Source organism: Notolepis coatsorum (genome assembly GCF_963971535.1).
Source record: "Notolepis coatsorum genome assembly, chromosome: 2".
NCBI classification, from domain to species: domain Eukaryota; kingdom Metazoa; phylum Chordata; class Actinopteri; order Aulopiformes; family Paralepididae; genus Notolepis; species Notolepis coatsorum.
This window is the reverse complement of record NC_140166.1, coordinates 205905333-205922985: the sequence shown is the minus strand read 5'-3', so window position 1 is coordinate 205922985 and position 17653 is coordinate 205905333. Positions and strand designations below refer to the sequence as shown.

General features: G+C 43.5%; 1 protein-coding gene across 1 annotated transcript in view; it reads right to left on the bottom strand.

The window, feature by feature from the left end:
* pex5la (peroxisomal biogenesis factor 5-like a) overlaps positions 1–17653 on the bottom strand; it is a gene marked incomplete at both ends in the record, with an annotated part of 217787 nt that overhangs the window by 40302 nt on the left and 159832 nt on the right. Inside the window, 3 exons of the mRNA XM_084308478.1 lie at positions 13415–13510; positions 16684–16713; positions 16993–17086. Of these exons, the coding sequence (XP_084164604.1) occupies positions 13415–13510; positions 16684–16713; positions 16993–17086 (220 nt within the window). The remainder of the gene's footprint in view (positions 1–13414; positions 13511–16683; positions 16714–16992; positions 17087–17653) is intronic.

The window sequence follows — 17653 nt, the reverse complement described above, 5'->3', positions numbered from 1 at the left end:
TGTCCTTATGTATGTATATAGAGGGAGTAATGTATGTTATCTGTTGTATATATAGGCATGTTTTGTTTGTTGTTGTCTTGTCTCCCTCTTGTGTCTACATATCCCACTCTCAGGTGTCTCCCAGTCCCAGTTGCAGCAGCAGCTGGTCAATCAGCAACTCACCCCAGTGCAGCGGCAGGTGAAACTGATTCTGCAATCAACATCCACTCTCCCTTCATATACCCTTTTTGTTTCAGTGTTAGTTGGCTCCCTGGTTCGTTTGGTCTGTGTGTGGTGGTAACTATACTTGGTCTGTGTCTGTGTGGGAGCTCATTGTGGTATGTCTTCAGTATAGAGCTGGTGAAGGCTCTGGCACTTTGTGCTGTCAGTTAGTTTAGGTCTTTAGTATAGTTTTGTGCTGTTTGTGTTCTGTAGAGCTGTGGCCTGTTTGGCATTAGTTTAGTATTTGTACATTTCTGTTTTGTTTCTAACGTGTGTATTTATTCCTCGTCACCCAGCCTATGGTGATTGCTTTACTTTGTATTAATATTTTGTTTCGCACACAGGGACATTGAGGGCAGGAAGATACCCTGGGTCTACATTTTGCATCACGTAGGTGACCTACTGTTAAAGACACCAGCTTTAGAGTGAGCACCACCACCTGTACTTTGGGGCATCCGCGCCTGTAAAGGGGGGGGGGGGTGGGCTTTTGTTTCTTTTTGATATTTGATTTGGTGCTCACTGGTAGGTCCTCCGTGCTCTCTGTGTTGCTGATCTTGACTTTTGTGAAATAAATATTATTATTTTGCAATTTGTCTCTTGCGTTTTGTGTCACTGCACCCTCACCTACCTGTCTGTGGCCTTGTGTTGCGTCTCCCCTCAGGGGTACGTAACAAACTGTCAAACTAAATGAATGTGTGCAAAACAGTTTAGAGCCTTGGGATATGTGTGAGATTATCTAGCAAAATAAATTGGGGTTGTTTTTCGGTGAAGTGCCTCTTTAACCTGTTAATCTGTAGACCATTTTCGCCTAAAGGTAAATGGAAGATTGCTCCACTTCTGCAAGGTCAATTTGCATGTTCTTGGTATCTAGGAACATCTAGGGACCTGGGGGTATGTATTTCCAGTGTCAGAAATAGTGTGTCTGTTACTAGGCTGAGTAAATTGTAATGAATAAATTAATTATGATTAATTATGATTTATGATTTTGATGATGATGATAAAAAATTGAATTTTTTTCTGAAAAATGCTCACTGAGCTCATTCACCACCTTGAGATCATGTGTACAAAAAATCTAAGCAAATGAACCGCGGGAAGATGATTAAACAGAAGGATTTGTAGATACAGTAATTAATGATAATCGACTTTAATTATAAATTCATATTTGACCTTGAACTTGACCTTGACCTTATTATGGCCAAATCATACATCTATGGATAGGGAAAATGCTCCTCTTTCCAATGGCAGGGTTGAATCTGGATTTAGTCATAATTAGCATTTTCAGATACATTTGTATTTCCGATAAAACATATAAAACATCGGTAAAAATGAAAATATACACTTTGACTACTGTTTTTGATAGGGTTATGGTATTTACTCTTGGCTACAATTTTTTTTTTTAAATGTTTACCTCTTAACACTTTCCATGCCACTCACGAGTTTTCTCGGAATTATTAATATCTCGTTGAAAGCCACTCACGAGATTTCTCTGATTTTTTTTTTTTGGTGATCTGAAATCATATTGCATCACGCGAGCCTACCCTAGTCTACCCGAGAGCCGCCGGCGATTAGATGTGGAAAAAAGCACCCCCTATCGTCTCCCAGATGACATAAGGGATTTTGGAATGGACTCAATGAAAATGGATGGGGAAAAAAATCCTGTACTCCACATTTTCCAGTCCACTGATGCAGCCGGGGTTATCAGAGTTCATTCTGGAGCCTCTGAGCCCAGCGGAATCATGTGTTCTACTGTATCACGTTGGATCTATACACTTATCGATTTTTTCGAATGGTGATCAGGAATTGGAATATACCAGTTGGATACCATCTGATGTCAAGTAAGGAATCTATGTTATCAGTGTTAGGATAATCGGACTCATTTTGATGAAGATATAAGCTGTTTTGTGAAATGGGCTCTATCGGTTTCACTGTAAAAATCCAAGAGGAAATGAACACGGCGATTATCCGTGCGCGGCTCGAATGGGCGTGCGTGTACGTATAATATTGATCATCTAGCGTTTATTTGAAAACGATTCATAAATAGGCCGACAAATATCAACGGTCTGGAATATTTCAGTAAAAGACGATTATCATAGAATGGCCCAGAATGGACTGTTTTTTACCTCAAAACAGGTGCTTTTCAAAATGCTCTCAAACGGAAATGAAGCGATAAAAAACCAATCTGCCTTGACAGCACTGACTGGAAAATGATTCTTTGATAAGCGACGGGCAGATTAGACACATAGCCATAATTTAAAACATAGATATATAAACATAGCAATATTAACGATAACATTGGCGCCGATGGTGGCATTCAAGCGCTAACTCTGGCGCCACCTCGTGGCACTGAAAGTGTTAACATCCAAGGGCCCACATGTGGACGATTCTTTGCCGACCTCTAGTAGCTCGGGTGTGCATTTCTTTTAATACAATATATAGGTATAATTAAAGCCCTATTTGTTGCCTGTCGATTGCCCTTTCAGGTGACAAAATCCGTTCAGCGGTTCTCGAGTTACATGCCGATATGTGAGGCGTGCCCCAAAGTACGCAAAAGTACACATTACCACCCCCGACTCCCGGGGCTCTAGCTCCGTCAATCATTTGGCGATCTCAAAAACCTTTGCACAGGGTTGTAGCCAATGAGTGTGGCTTTCCAATGATACCCCATGATATGATAATTGGGGATCTAATACGGTCTCTATTGATAAAGGGAAAAAAAGTCCCCTATAGGGGGACCTTAAGGCTTAACAGGTTAATAATTAATTGCCACGTAGCACGTAACCAACAAGCATCTGTACGGGGGGCTACCAAGGCTGAGTGACAAGGTGGCATCCAGGAGGATGAAACTTGCAGGTCACTGCCACAGACACCAAGAACTTCTAGCTAGCAAGCTAGTGCTCTGGCAGCCAACACACAGGCACCGACCAAGAGGACGTCCCACGCCAATATACGTGGACATACTGAGGAAGGACGCAAGAGTGGAGAGCTCTAGGGAACTGGCCGGATGTATGGAGGATCGAGATGATTGGAATCTCCGCTGGCGAACTCGTCTGAGGACGACCAAATTAATGCTAAGTGAAAACACTATGCCAGATGGAGACAGAAACAATATGTTCTATAACAGCATAGCATTCTGTTCTAGAGTGAACCCAATGCTGATTGTACTGTACAGTAACAAAACCTCCAGCGTTTCTGTCCATATGTTAATTGCTTAGATGGTGGTATGACCATCCCTATAGGCAGGGCCGCCTCAGGGGCGTGCGGCGTGCGTCAGTTGCGTTTGACTATTTCACGCGTGCAGCATTGGAGGTTATGCTTATGCCAGCCAAGACGAAGAGGACGGTCATTCGGCAGATGGACTGAAGATGAAAGTTGTTGCATGTTAGACAGTTCAGTCAGGCTAGCCATGTCGGCTTAGCTAAAGGCAGGGACAGCTAGTTAGCTTTAGCTACGTTATAATATCGAGTGCTAACGTGTGGTTCAGTCGGGATAGCCATGATGTCGGCTAGTAGCTAGCTTAGCTAAAGGCTAACTAGCGTTAGCTAACCTAGAGAGAGTGCGTGCAGCATTGCTATGCCAAGATGAAGAGGACGGTCATTCGGCAGATGAACTTCGTCAACTCCACGCGGTTGTCTCCATCCTCTTGGACGTTTGGTGAGTTTTTAATGCACTCTATTCTATTCCCGCCGTGGATATATCTCTCTCTCTCTCTCTCTCTCGGGCCGGCTAGCTATCGTGGCTAAGGCTAACGTTATGTTGGCTAACGTTATGTTGAGCCAAGCGGGCCGGCTAGCTAACGTAGCTAACGTTATATTGAGCCAAACGGGCCGGCTAGCTGTTGTAGCTAATGTTATATTGAGCCAAAGCGGGCCGGCTAGCTAACGTAGCTAACGTTATATTGAGCCAAACGGGCCGGCTAGCTGTTGTAGCTAATGTTATATTGAGCCAAGCGGGCCGGCTAGCTGTTGTAGCTAATGTTATATTGAGCCAAGCGGGCCGGCTAGCTAACGTAGCTAACGTTATATTGAGCCAAACGGGCCGGCTAGCTGTTGTAGCTAACGGTGTGTACCTGGTGTCAGTACCTGGCTACTCTATTTGCAGTTAGCCTATTTAGCTGATGTCGGCCGTTGGCTCCTTGCTACTTTGTTTTCTCTGGTATAGACCCTCTTGTCTCTTTGGATTTAAGTGTTGATCTTTGTCCTTTTGGATCTATGTATATTCATGTTGCCTTTGTGAAGTTATCTTTTCCTTCTGTTTTGTTCTTCCATTAAAAGTTGAATATCCTTTAGGGGCTCATCTTAGCTGTCTTGCTTATCTCTCTCATACATGCTCTCTCTCTAACACACACACACACAGACATGCTCTCTCTCTCTAACACACATGCTCTCTCTCTCTCTCTCTCTCTCTCTCTCTCTCTCTCTCTCTCTCTCTCTCTTTCTAACACACACAGACATGCTCTATATCTCTCTCTAACACACAAAATGACATGCTCTCTCTCTATATTTCTCTCTCTTTCTAACACACATATACATGCTCTCTCTCTAACACACACACACAAACAGACATGCTCTCTCTCTATCTCTCTCTTTCTAACACACACAGACATGCTCTATCTATCTCTCTCTCTTCAATTTAAATGGGCTTTATTTCACATTCTTGTATTTCTCCCAGTAGGTATGGGAGTTTTGAGTTATTGTCCATGTTTTCAAAGTCTCTTTGGGTGTTTGCAATTTGTGGGAAGTATATTATGTCTTGGTATAGTGGGCAGGTTGTTAAGAAGTGGAGCTCGGTTTCCACCTCATCTTGTCTGCAGTGGGTCTGTCTTCGCTTGGGAGCCAGGTCTGCCTATGGCGGCCTTTCTCGATGGCTAGGCTATGTGCTCGCTGAGTCTGTACCTAGTCAAGGATCTTCTTAGTATTGGGTCAGTCACAGTGCTCAGGTATTCTGCCACTGTGTACTCTCTGTTTAGGGCCAAATAGCATTTCAATTTGCTCTGGTTTTGGGTTGTTTCTTTCCAATGTGTGTCTCTCTCTCTCTCTCTCTCTCTCTCTCTCTCTCTCTCTCTCTCTCTGGCCTTGCTCTGGTGGAGGGTCAGGGGCATTGCCGGGTCTGTGCAGCGATAACACTGTATATTGACTGTAGAACGGGAGCTCTCTCTCGCTCTCTCGCTCTCTCGCTCTCTCTCTTGCTATATGTTGACTGTATCATGCCCAGCCTCGGGCAGCGCTATTATTTAAGAATATGTTGACTGTATAAAAAAATAAAATAAAAAATTACCTTTTAGGGGGGGGGGGGGGGGGGGGGGCGGCCCTCGCGTTTAAATCTCACACATGGCCTCGCATTTCTCCCAGGCGGCCCTGCCTAGTATGTCCTATAGGTACAGGTCCCTAAGCGCTGTAGCCTATCGGTCCAAGCACATGCTGCTGTTGTGATTGCCCCGTAAGAGGATTTTTCTCATTCACAGAGGCACAAAAGATTGGCTTTGCAGCCAGAGTGCTGGATTGAATTCCAGCTTCCTCCCATTCCTAGCAAGTAAATTAATCCAGATCCTACGTGTTGAAGCTACAATATTAACCCAGATAGCCCTATTTATTTTTGTTTCATTATGTATTTATTATACATGATTAAATTAAATTATTAAATGTTATGTGTCTAGCCCATCAACATCAACTTATTTTTTTAGACAAAAATAAATTGTTTTTTTTTGTAATTTTATCAATTAAATGAATCCTGTCTCGAAAATATTCTAAACAATAGGTTATTCCTGTCCCCTCAATAAAGCATACTAAGCCTTGCAAGGCAGACGAATCCAGCATGATATCACAATGGCCTCCCATTCATTGAAAGCTATTTCAGTCTGGGCTACCACGGAACCAATCAGAATGTGACGATTGCTAAGTATCTTCATTGTTACCGACTGGCTTTTTTTTGTACACACTGCTAAAGATTTGCACATTTCTCATTACAATTTTTTTTTTTTTTTTGGAACTGTACATAGCCATTTTGTTATACAAAATGTATATAGTATAATATCTACATCCTGTTATCTGCACGGCACACTTTTTTTTAACTGTATATAGTCATCTTTATTTTAGTAATTTTATCTTATTTTATTCTTATTCTATGCACATTTTTATTTATTTATATTATTGGAAGCTGCTATGGCCGAGGGACCACAACAAATAGAATTTCACTCTTTCTTTATGTAAGGTACTGAAATATGTGACAATAAAGGAATCTGAATCTGAATCACTGCACTGTTTGTTACAGTACGTGGTATGTTTTCTTTTGTTTTCATTGTGATTAGCCCTTTCCTATACCACACTACATAAGGTTAGCCCTTTCACTACCACACTACATAAGGTTAGCCCTTTCACTACCACACTACATAAGGTTAGCCCTTTCACTACCACACTACATACGATTAGCCCTTTCACTACCACACTACATACGATTAGCCCTTTCACTACCACACTACAGAAGGTTAGCCCTTTCACTACCAAACTACAGAAGGTTAGCCCTTTCACTACCACACTACAGAAGGTTAGCCCTTTCACTACCACACTTTGTAAAAGATACATTTTCCGTGGGATTTTTATAAACTTTGGACCTGTACTACATAAGACTTCAGGCTATGAAACCATTATGTTTTCCAGCTCCTACCTCTCAGCTGGAACTTAAAAACAGGCATCTGGCAACCAGTAAAAAGAAATGTGAGTACACAAAACTTTTACTTCAGTGTGTTCAAACCTCTGTTACTCTGTTATTTCATTAGCACTTTATTTATTTATAGTTTCTTTTGAATGTTACCTTTCAAAAGAGACCAGACTCATGCATGTGCTATATGTATAAAGTATAATACATCGCAAATGACTTTGGGTATGCAATAGTCAAAAACAAAAATAGAAATAGCCCCATTTTTGCCCGATGCTTAAGAGGTTAACTTGTCCGGCTGTATAATTTCCCCCGCTGTTTAAAGAACTACAGTTGTGTCGTAGGGGTGTGGCTAAGTACTTTCCGTCTCAGGTGTCGGAGACAGAGACGTGCAGAAATGACAGCTACCAAATCCATTCCGAGACAATGGACCCAGTAGGCTACTCTGTTGGTGATGTGAAAATATGCGGAGAAACATTCATATCTTTAGAAACATTTGTGTTAAATTGTATCTCTCCATAAAAATTTTAAGTATCTCCGCAGCATAAAGACCGTGCATAAGGCATATAATAAAGACTTTGCTCCCCTTCATGTAATTCACTCACAGCTCGGGCTGTCGTTGTGGTAGTGGTGGTAGAGACATACCATAATAATCAGGTTTTTGTGCACCTGAGTCGTAGATTCAAGATTCAAGAGTTTATTCATCACATACATACCAGGGCATACAGTGAAATGCGGTTGGCCATGCCCGCTACAATTGTGCAAAAATACAATAGTAATAATAGTAAATAGTAATAAAATAAGTAGAATAGACATGATAAAATAGACATGTTAATAAATCACTTAAAGGCACTGGGTCCTATGTACACTACTATACAATATACAGTTTTTACTTCTATGTCCCTATGCTATACTTGCTGTTACTAACTATACTATGCAATAATCACAACAAGTTCTTTTCTTAAAGTGTCCTTTTTCCCCTTCCTTTAAAGTGTCCTTTTCTTGTGTGTTTAAAGTGACCTATGGTGCGCTTGTGTGTGAGCGAGGGCAGCATGTTGTGTTGTGTGTGTGTGTATGTGTGTGTTCATGTGTGCTTGTGTGTGGAGAGATCAGTGTTCAATGTTCTGATGGCCTGAGGGAAGAAGCTGAGCCTTAGTCTCTCTGTTCTTGCTGCGTATATGCGGAGGCGCTTGCCTGACCGCAGCAGCTTGAACAGGCTGTTGTTGGGGTGGTGAGGGTCCTTAGCATTGACAGCATCATAGATAGAACACGTAGAGAGTGTTAAGCTAGGCTAGTTTGCAGTCGGATAGCTTTCTACTGACGGAGAGCATTCTCTTGTCTGACTCTGGAGAAGACGGTAAGCACATTTCCCATAATATTGTGGTGTGTTCCTTTAAGGTTTGGCAGAAATTGATGCCAGGTTAATTTATGGATTGTAATATAATGGGCCTATGCAACTAATTTCCATCCAAGCTAAGATGTGCAAGGTTGCCCAGTTATGTGCGATTTCTAAAATGTTTTTGAATTATTTTGATGCACTGTTGCCTCTAGTAACGGTCATACCCTGTGTCATCCAAAGCAGATTGGACAGGCACAATTTTGGCCGGTACCAAGCCATGGAATAGGGAGGGAGGCCAGACCTACAGTATCTTACATTGTGAAATCATGCAAGGTTTTTCTGGCTTGCGAGACGACAAGCTTACTCCAAACAATAGATTATTCCTATCTATCCCCTCAATACAAGCATACTCCAAACGAATGTAGCTATCACAGTGAGAGTTTTCCGTTCGCTTGAGACACAGTGCTCGGTAGAAACCAAGAAGCAAGTGAATAGGGGTTGCTTATCTACTTCACCCAGAAGGATTACATTACAAAAAGTGTCATTATTTATCTGTGACAGAGAGTAGCTTCAGAAAATACCCTGCTCATCTCTGGGCCAGGGGTGGTACGGCCATGATGTTAATGAATCAGCCACTGACCCGCTTGGCAGAACAAGGCCTTGGTCAGTGGGACAGAATTAGTCATCGATAGGCCTGGTAATGTCACTCAGAGAGAAAGAAAATACATTCTACAGTATCTGGACAAAGGCTGAGGGATACGTGTGGGTGGGGCAGATATGCTTAATTGTCTGTCTAACAAAGCAACAAAGAGAGCGAAAGCACAACCGCAAAGTGGCCCCTATTGTATTCATTATAGGTTGGAAGGTTTTGCTGGGAGATTGTGGGGGTTTCATCACGAAGTACGGGGCTTGTTTAGATTAGATTAGATTAGATTAGATTCAAAAGTCAACGTGGCACAGAGTTCAGAGAGATGACAGCTGAGGGAAAGAAGTTGTTTGTTGAGGGAAATAAACTATGAAACATGCTTTTTTCCCCTTTTGGGGGGGGGGGGGGGGGGCACTCAATCACCTGCAGTCTCTCTCCAAACCAAGAACCAAGAGAAGGGTGAACCTGCCCCTCCTGCTGTTTTAATCACACATCAGGGCCCCACAGTCACCTTGATCCTGTCTGTATCTTTGCTTTCGCTATCTCTGCCTCAGGCCATGGTTACACTGGTGTAAAACAGCAACGTTCTATTTTCGAATGATTACGTTTGCATGTCCAAGTTAAAAAGAAACGCAGTTTTGGCAGGAAAACGCGTTTTTCTAGTGGCAACGCTGAAAGGGTGTTTTCGTTTTGGAAACTCGCCGAAACTCGCCGACAATGGTGCCATGTAATTTGCGCAAGCCGTTCTGCCCAATGCCCATGCGCAGTAGAGACCGACGCCAAATTCTCCCCTGGCTGGACCTCGACTCCGTCCATTAGTTATTTCCAGAGTTTACAGCAGAGCTGTCCCAAGTAGCTGCGGCTACCAACGTGTTGTCAAGATATTGTTATAAGGAGCCCAGTCCAAGCTACAACAGTGTGCAGACTAACTTGCCTGCCATTATGTAGTGTTCTGAAAAACGAAACTGAAAACTGAAAACGAAATCGGCCCTAGTGTAACCACAGCTTCAGTGTGAGAGCCCCCCCCCCCCCCCCCCCCCCCCAGCGTCAAAGTTAGCCCTTCCTCTGAGGCTTGTTTAATAGGAGTGCTACAGTAGGTACTTGTCATTAGCTCAATGCCATTGACATCGTTCTTCCCAAATGACTTGACTGAACGCACACCAGTCTCCTCAGAAGATGTGTCTTTAATCAGTCTGTCTGAATGAAGGTCAAGCAAAGCTCCCTCTCACAGCCCATCTCGTTCTCCTCTTTCTAACCGTGTTCATGTGAAGTGCATGAAAGCCACAGCTACTCATCTGTTCCATCCTGTAAAATGGATGATATTCAAGAGCTTCACTCCTTGTAAAATGGATGATATTTAAGAGCTTCATTCCTTGTACAATGGATGATATTCAAGAGCTTCATTCCTTGTACAATGGATGATATTCAAGAGCCTCACTCCTTGTACAATGGATGATATTCAAAAGCGTAATTCCATATAATGGATGACGATGAATAGCTTCACTCCTTGTGTGCCTCTCCAGTGTTCGCGGTCCTTTATCCATTTCTGGCATTTGACAAATTAAGGTAATTGAATGGATTGGCAGCTCAACTGTGTGACATGGCGCCATCTGTTTCCATTTGTTAAGAAGTAAGAACGCATGCGTGTCCACGGCTACTTGGAGGGAAATCATCCGTGATTGTGGGCTTTGATGTTGGCAGCTGGAGCGAGAATCGCTGACATCTGCGATCAAACGGAGCCCTTTTAGAGTGCAGGCCCGGCTCTCAGGCCCCTCGATCGATGCTCCGAGATACTATTACCGATCGATCCCACGTTTTGTCCTGCAGCATATCAGAGCATCATCACTTATCGAAAATTACCTGGCCTCTGGCTGCAACGCTAACCGTGCAGCCTGGCCGGGAGCCTGGGGAGTCCAGACGTGACGTCATAAACTCACTTTGGACCGTGGATGTTCCTCTCACTTTCACACTGCCTTCCTGCCCCTGCTCTATTATTCATTGACCATCACAGACGCTCTGTGTGCAACAGCCTGCTGTAGCCTTCAGTACAGCTGAAGTAATTCAATAGTCCAGGGTTGAACTGTGTGACTCAGTGGCTCTGGTGTGATTAACTGAATTAAGCTAGCTAGGGCTTCTCTCAAAGGTCATGGGTGGAAACCCCTGGTGTTGAATTCACTCCGCGGTTTGTGTGAAGAACTGTAGATGAGACATACTGTAGACATCTCTTTAAATGAAACAAGATTAACAGAGGTGTCCCATGATTATAGTAGAGCAAATGACCCAAGAAAAAGAAAGCCTGCGACCATCATCTCATTTGATCTATTCAAACAGTGGATCACAAAGGCCAATGTACTGCTGCCTAACAGCAAGAAGGTCCTGGGTCTGAACCCCGGTGGGAAGTGAAGTAGAAACTGAGATGATGTACTCAATCTAAATGTTTTCCCACTTCTAAAAGGAAACAGTTTGTGTATCTCTCTCATCATATTCATCAGAATGATATATCAATGTACATCAGAAGCCTTTCTGTGTGGAGTTTGCATGTTCTGCCCGCATTTGGGTGGGTTTCCTCTAGGTACAGTACTCTCCCACACCATGAAGACATGCATACCAGACAGGGACTATACGGATGAACATGAGCTTGTTAGCTAACTCCAGTGCATTTACCTTGACGTGGAAACTCAAAATGTCGATTAATGTGCATTGTCCCTATAAATAATTAACCTAAACTAAACTAATAGTGGGGTGGTGAAAGGTAATGAGAATGCTTTGAGATTTGAACAAAAGGATGGGCTATTGTTCACAAGCCAGAGATGTAAGATATTTAGAGATGTTCCACGCTGTCATTATTATGACCCTATCGAGTTGCTAATGGGATGAGAGAGTCAGGCGACACTTTCAATGGACAAGACAAGCTACCGAAGATACATACAGTAGACCCACAATGAATTGAGACATATCGAATTACTATAACGTCGCCGTCTCCTGTGATACCCGATATGTCTGGCTTCAAAATGAACTATTTGCCTTCCTACAGTTGGCCAGCCGTAGTTGAAAGTTGTGAATATTTTTCTAGGTCAAACAAATACCTCATGAACTTTACTTTACACAGTGGGTTACTCGTAGCCCGTTACGCTACTGGCTTGTATGATGATGATGATGTATGTTGTATACTTTCATGAACCCCCTTGGGGAGATTCGTCCTCTGCACTGGACCCATCCTAACTATTTAGGAGCAGTGCGGCAGCCGCACAGTGCGGCCCCCTGGGGACAGACTCTGGTTGTACGGCCAGTACCCTGGTCAAGGGCAGCGGCAGGGGTATGTACCTAGCATGTGTGTGTTGTTATGGGTGTTGGAGGAGACCGGAACACGCACTCAGCATGGAAAGGTTTGAAGCCAGGAGCTTCTTGCTGTGAGGCAACGGTGCTGACCACTGCTGGGGTTTGAACCCAGGACCTTCTTGCTGTGAGGCAACGGTGCTGACCACTGCTGGGGTTTGAACCAAGGACCTTCTTGCTGTGAGGCAACGGTGCTGACCACTGCTGGGGTTTGAACCCAGGACCTTCTTGCTGTGAGGCAACGGTGCTGACCACTGCTGGGGTTTGAACCCAGGACCTTCTTGCTGTGAGGCAACGGTGCTGACCACTGCTGGGGTTTGAACCCAGGACCTTCTTGCTGTGAGGCAACGGTGCTGACCACTGCACCACCGAGCCACCCACAGTGTCATATGAGTAAGAGAGTATACTGTATCGATGGCCGAAAAACTATAAAAAAAAGTCGGGGAAAACCTCCTATCTGCACTTTGCGAGGCAGTAATACCTGGTCGGTATTGTTAACAAGTCCAAAAACAGTGTATTGTATTAGGTATCCTTACAAAATTGCATTCTGCAAGAAAACAACACGTTTGAATTTTTCAGATAGGAGGTTTTGCTCTTCGGCCATCGATATCAGGGCAGAGACAATAGAAATCAGTTATATCCCAGATGAGTGAGGAAGAAATCTAAAGCACCTCAGCGGCTCATTACCATGACAATGATCTACTAACCTAACCTGACCTGAGCAATCAACTAGATTTTTCATTTATAAATCTTTTCGTCACAGTTTTGTTTATTATAAGGGCAAACTAGGAAAATGCCCACAAAGGACAGAAGAAAATAATATATATATAATATATAATATAACAACCCATAACAACATATAACAACCCTGGACTTAATTTCAACATTTCTTCTTGATCAATACAATTAAACGAACAATGGGGCGTCTGAATAGTCTTCTGAATAGTCTTTTGAAATCACTTCATGCCATATATTTTTTTCAAAATTAATTTCAGCAAGTACCCCAGGAGATTTTGCCCTATCCTACCCAATAAAGAAGGACAAGAAGAGCGTATCCTATCAGCTGTTCCCCCCAGGGGGTAACGCAAGGTGTTAAAGAACCCCTGGTGTTTAATAATGAACGAGCGACTCACATGGTTTTGCGTTAAGTGCTTGAAAGTTCCACACACACACAGTGGAAATATCCGTCACTGGGCAGATGACGGATTTGATGACGTGTTATTAAGTACCACTCTGCTTACCTCCACAGCCGCCTTGGCACGCTCAAACTCCTCCTCCAGGGACTGGTTTCTGGACAGGAGGGCACTGCCCCACTTCTGATCCTTCACCAGGCGGTCCTGTTACACGCACGCACACACGCACACACACACACACACACACACACACACACACACACACACACACACACACACACACACACACACACACACACACACACACACACACACACACACACACACACACACACACACACACACACACACACACACACACACACACACACACACACACACACACACACACACACACACACACACACACACAGAAAAAAAATCACAATATATAATACACACACAAACACAGACGTGCACACACAGCCAGACAAGAGGGTGCGACAGGCAGAGAGGGTGCAGGGTCAGCCGTCTCTACCTTCCCTGGGACGGGGTAAATATCCCTGCCTCGGCAGAGTCATTGACATGCTTAGGCCGGCAGAATCCCCACCGTCAGCACCTCTCTGTGCCCCCCAGCACTCCCAGCGCCCCCTGCCCTCCCCGATCCGAGCACCATGCTACCCATCCACAGCCGCTCTCCTGTAGCCCCACTTCCGCTCTTACACCGCATGCCTTCGGTTCGGTTAACATGCAGAACCGCACTTTGAGATATTCGGACGGCAGCCTCTGTTTCAGATTGGATTACAGTAATGCCCCGCGCCGCAGAAGGAATCGACCGATTATTGGCGCCTGATTGGCAGGTAGTGTGCATGCATGTGAGAAGAGCGGCGTGGTGTGTGATTCCATCTTCACATTCAACTGTGCAGGAGGAATCCTTTCAGTTCAGATAGCTTTTCACACTTGGACTTTGCATGCTAGAGTTGCTGTAATAGGCAACATCTCTAGCCCCAGGGTAGTTAATCTATTACGGTAGCTGACGAATTGGATGAATAAATGATAAATGGTGCATTTATATAGCGCTTATATCCAAAGCGCTTTACAATTGGTTTCTCACATCTTTTACCCATTCACACACCGACGGCAGAGGCAACCATGCAAGGTGCCGACCTGCTCATCGAGAGCAATTAGGGGTTAAGTGTCTCGCTCAAGGACACTTCGACACGCTGTCCGGGAGGAGCGGGAATCGAACCAAGAACCTCCGGATTACCAGATGACTGCGCTACCTCCTGAGCCACTGTCGCCCCTGATGAAGTCGCTGTTCGATGCGAATGGCCATTTTGGAGCCCATGGGCTAGTAGTCAGTGGCCTTCCTCGTCCTTGGCTGTCTGTCTCTTTGGTTCTGATGAGTGATTTGCGAGGCCTCACACCCAGCTACTACATTTAACATTTAATTATCCTACTTCAACCTTTGGAAAGACCCTGATTATGCAAGGTTTAATATTGATGTTCGCTTATCTTAATATTAAAGTTGGGGGAAACGTTTTTCACACTACAGAAAGATGTGTTATTAACCACCCGGTAAAATTTTTATGATTAAAAAACGTTTTATAACTATTATAAAACCCAGCTCAAAACAGCTCATCTGGCTGCTCAGACCATTTCTCAGGATTGTGGGGGCGTGGCCAGATCACATTTGATTGACAGCTCCCTTTCAGCTCAAGTGCCATTTTATTTTTCCATTCAATCACTAAAACGTCTCGCTATAAACTACCAAAACCAACACCCTACTTGGTTGGAAAGCTTGACTAACTGACTAACTAGCAAACTAGGTTAGACCAGCCAAATACAGTAGGCTATGTGTATTTCATACATGTGTATTAATTTTACTATAGGCCTACCTACCGGAGTATGGCACTAATTGTTTTAGCATTTTCCATTCACATACATGAAATGGTTAGCATTAGCTTTGCTATGCTACTCTTTCGAGCTACTTGGAGAACTCAACTCTGGGAGAACAATGCTAATGCACTCTAGTTTTTATATAGTGTTAGGCGAGGGGTTATGCTAAGGAGGCTCCAGTGTGTCATCAAGCCATGATTTCAGGCCTGTAAAAAAAAATAACTGAACACAAAAATGGTGAAACACAGTTTAACTGTCTAAACGCTACAATTCAGTCCGACATAGTTCACAGTCTTTTCATCAGTCCCCAGTCCTTCGTACCAACGGCCATCAGGCTCCACAACAGTGGGCAGGGACCGCTGCCAGCAGCCGGAGAACTAATGGCAGCAGAACTCGAGAACTACTAGGAATGTCTGACCACTAAGTGTGTCTCACTCTTACCACCTAACCTGACGTATATGCCAGTTAGAGTACCTTATGTTATCTGCACTTGTGTATACTGTATACTTTACTTACTCATATTATATATTCAGATTCAAAGTGTTATTGACCATATTGATTGTAATGTATAATATAACTGATAGGGCACACAGACCCTCATCGGCACCTTTGATTACACATGTTTTACTTGCTCATATTCTTATACTCAGAGTTAATCATATTATTCATTCACACTGCTTATTTTTATCTTTACTATATTTGTATTGCCTATTATGTCTTATATTATTACCATGCCCGTACCTGTACCTCATTTAATGCAGCAAACTGCAAAAACAAAAAAATTTCGAAGACTGGCTCCAAAATGTCTCTTGCTTCTTCCCAATACTGTAAAGTTGTGCAGCACTGTAGTAAGTTGTAGTATAGATGCGATGCACTGTGTTAAACAGCGCGGCTCCCCTCTCAACGTGTGCGTGTGTATGTGTGTGTGAAACTGAACTGAAACTGAACACACCGTTTACAGTATCATTGTCAGCGAGCAATTGTTTGTTTGTTTGTTTGAGTGAAACAAATTTAGGTTTTGTTTGCCCATAACTGTTCTCCTGTTCTTGGGTGGCTATCTTCAATCCCAGATCTATTATTTAGAGGAGCATTGAAAAGGTGATGTATGCTTAGCTGGCTCTGTGAGATCCACTTTAATGGGCTCAGAGTAAGGCCACTGAATAATTCATGAGCTATTAATCTAATAATGGTGTCTGGAAACAAGACCCCGTGGGCGGGGGCCTACACGGGGACCATCAACTCTGGAGGGAATCGCTCGACATTTGGACCTTGTAGCACCACAGAGGAACAATTTAAAATGCAACATGTAATCTTCAGATTTCCAAGAAGGTGCCTTTTGGCCTCACAATAGGTCCCCTTTGTCGGAAGACCTATATTAGGAGTCTTAAGTCAAATTAGATTTTGTGGTGATGCTGTTTTGCCAGTGCAAATGTACAATATATATATATATGTAAATATATATTTCAATATGACACGAAAGGAAGCAGAGAGAGGCTTACATGTCTTCCACTAATATACTGCCTGTTGAGCTGAAATGGAAGAATTTGAGCCGTTAGCACAAGACGTTGCGTTGACATGGTCACTATGCAGGCTTTATATGGTAAGTAGTCATATGGTAAGTAGCATCCACATAAATGCCCAGTGAAAAAGTATGGATTCTTCCCCAAAAAAACCATGAAACCTTAAGGACCAGTCAAAACAATCTCCTTCAGAGGTGAGGAGCATTCAACTTAAAAAAAAAGTCGGTTCCTAGTGGAGATGAAAAATGTGGTTAAAATGAACGACAATCACTGAGAACCGCTACTTACTTGAAACGCTAGGGCCGACTCTGGCTCTGTTTTGGTGTTTGCTTCTAAGCAGTTCTTGGTCGACGGCTCCGATTGCGTCTTGCAGTCTATAGACCTAGAGACGAGAGAATTATCGCGGTTAATTAAGACCCACTGCATTCAATTCAGATATATGAACATGACACACTTTTATGTATTTCCTAAAACAGGCCATCTCATGTGCCCTCTCATAAACCTACAGCGCGGTCATTAAATCATGAACGGAAACATGTTCTCCCTCTTAAATTGCCCTTTTACTGTACGTCTACAGAACCTTCGCAGTCATAATAACTGGGTTCTAAAGGCCACCTCAGAATGTAGAGCGAGAGAGATTAAATGTTCTGAACGATGTCCTTTTAGTGACCTTTTCAGCATCCACCAAAGAAGCAGGGAGGCATAAAGCCATAAAATGGGGCGAGGCTGTCACCCTTTGTATTTTAGAGTTAACTTTTTAAATACGATTGAAAAAAAAGAAAGAACCAGAAAGTGCAAATGTAACGGCACCGTGCAATAGCAGTAGCAATGTACAATGTACAGGTGATTAAACTGGATATAAAAGGGCGCCCCAGTGGCGAACCACATAACACGCTGAGTCGCGGCACGGCCGACCCGGGTTCGATTCCCGGACCCGTTGTTATTTGCC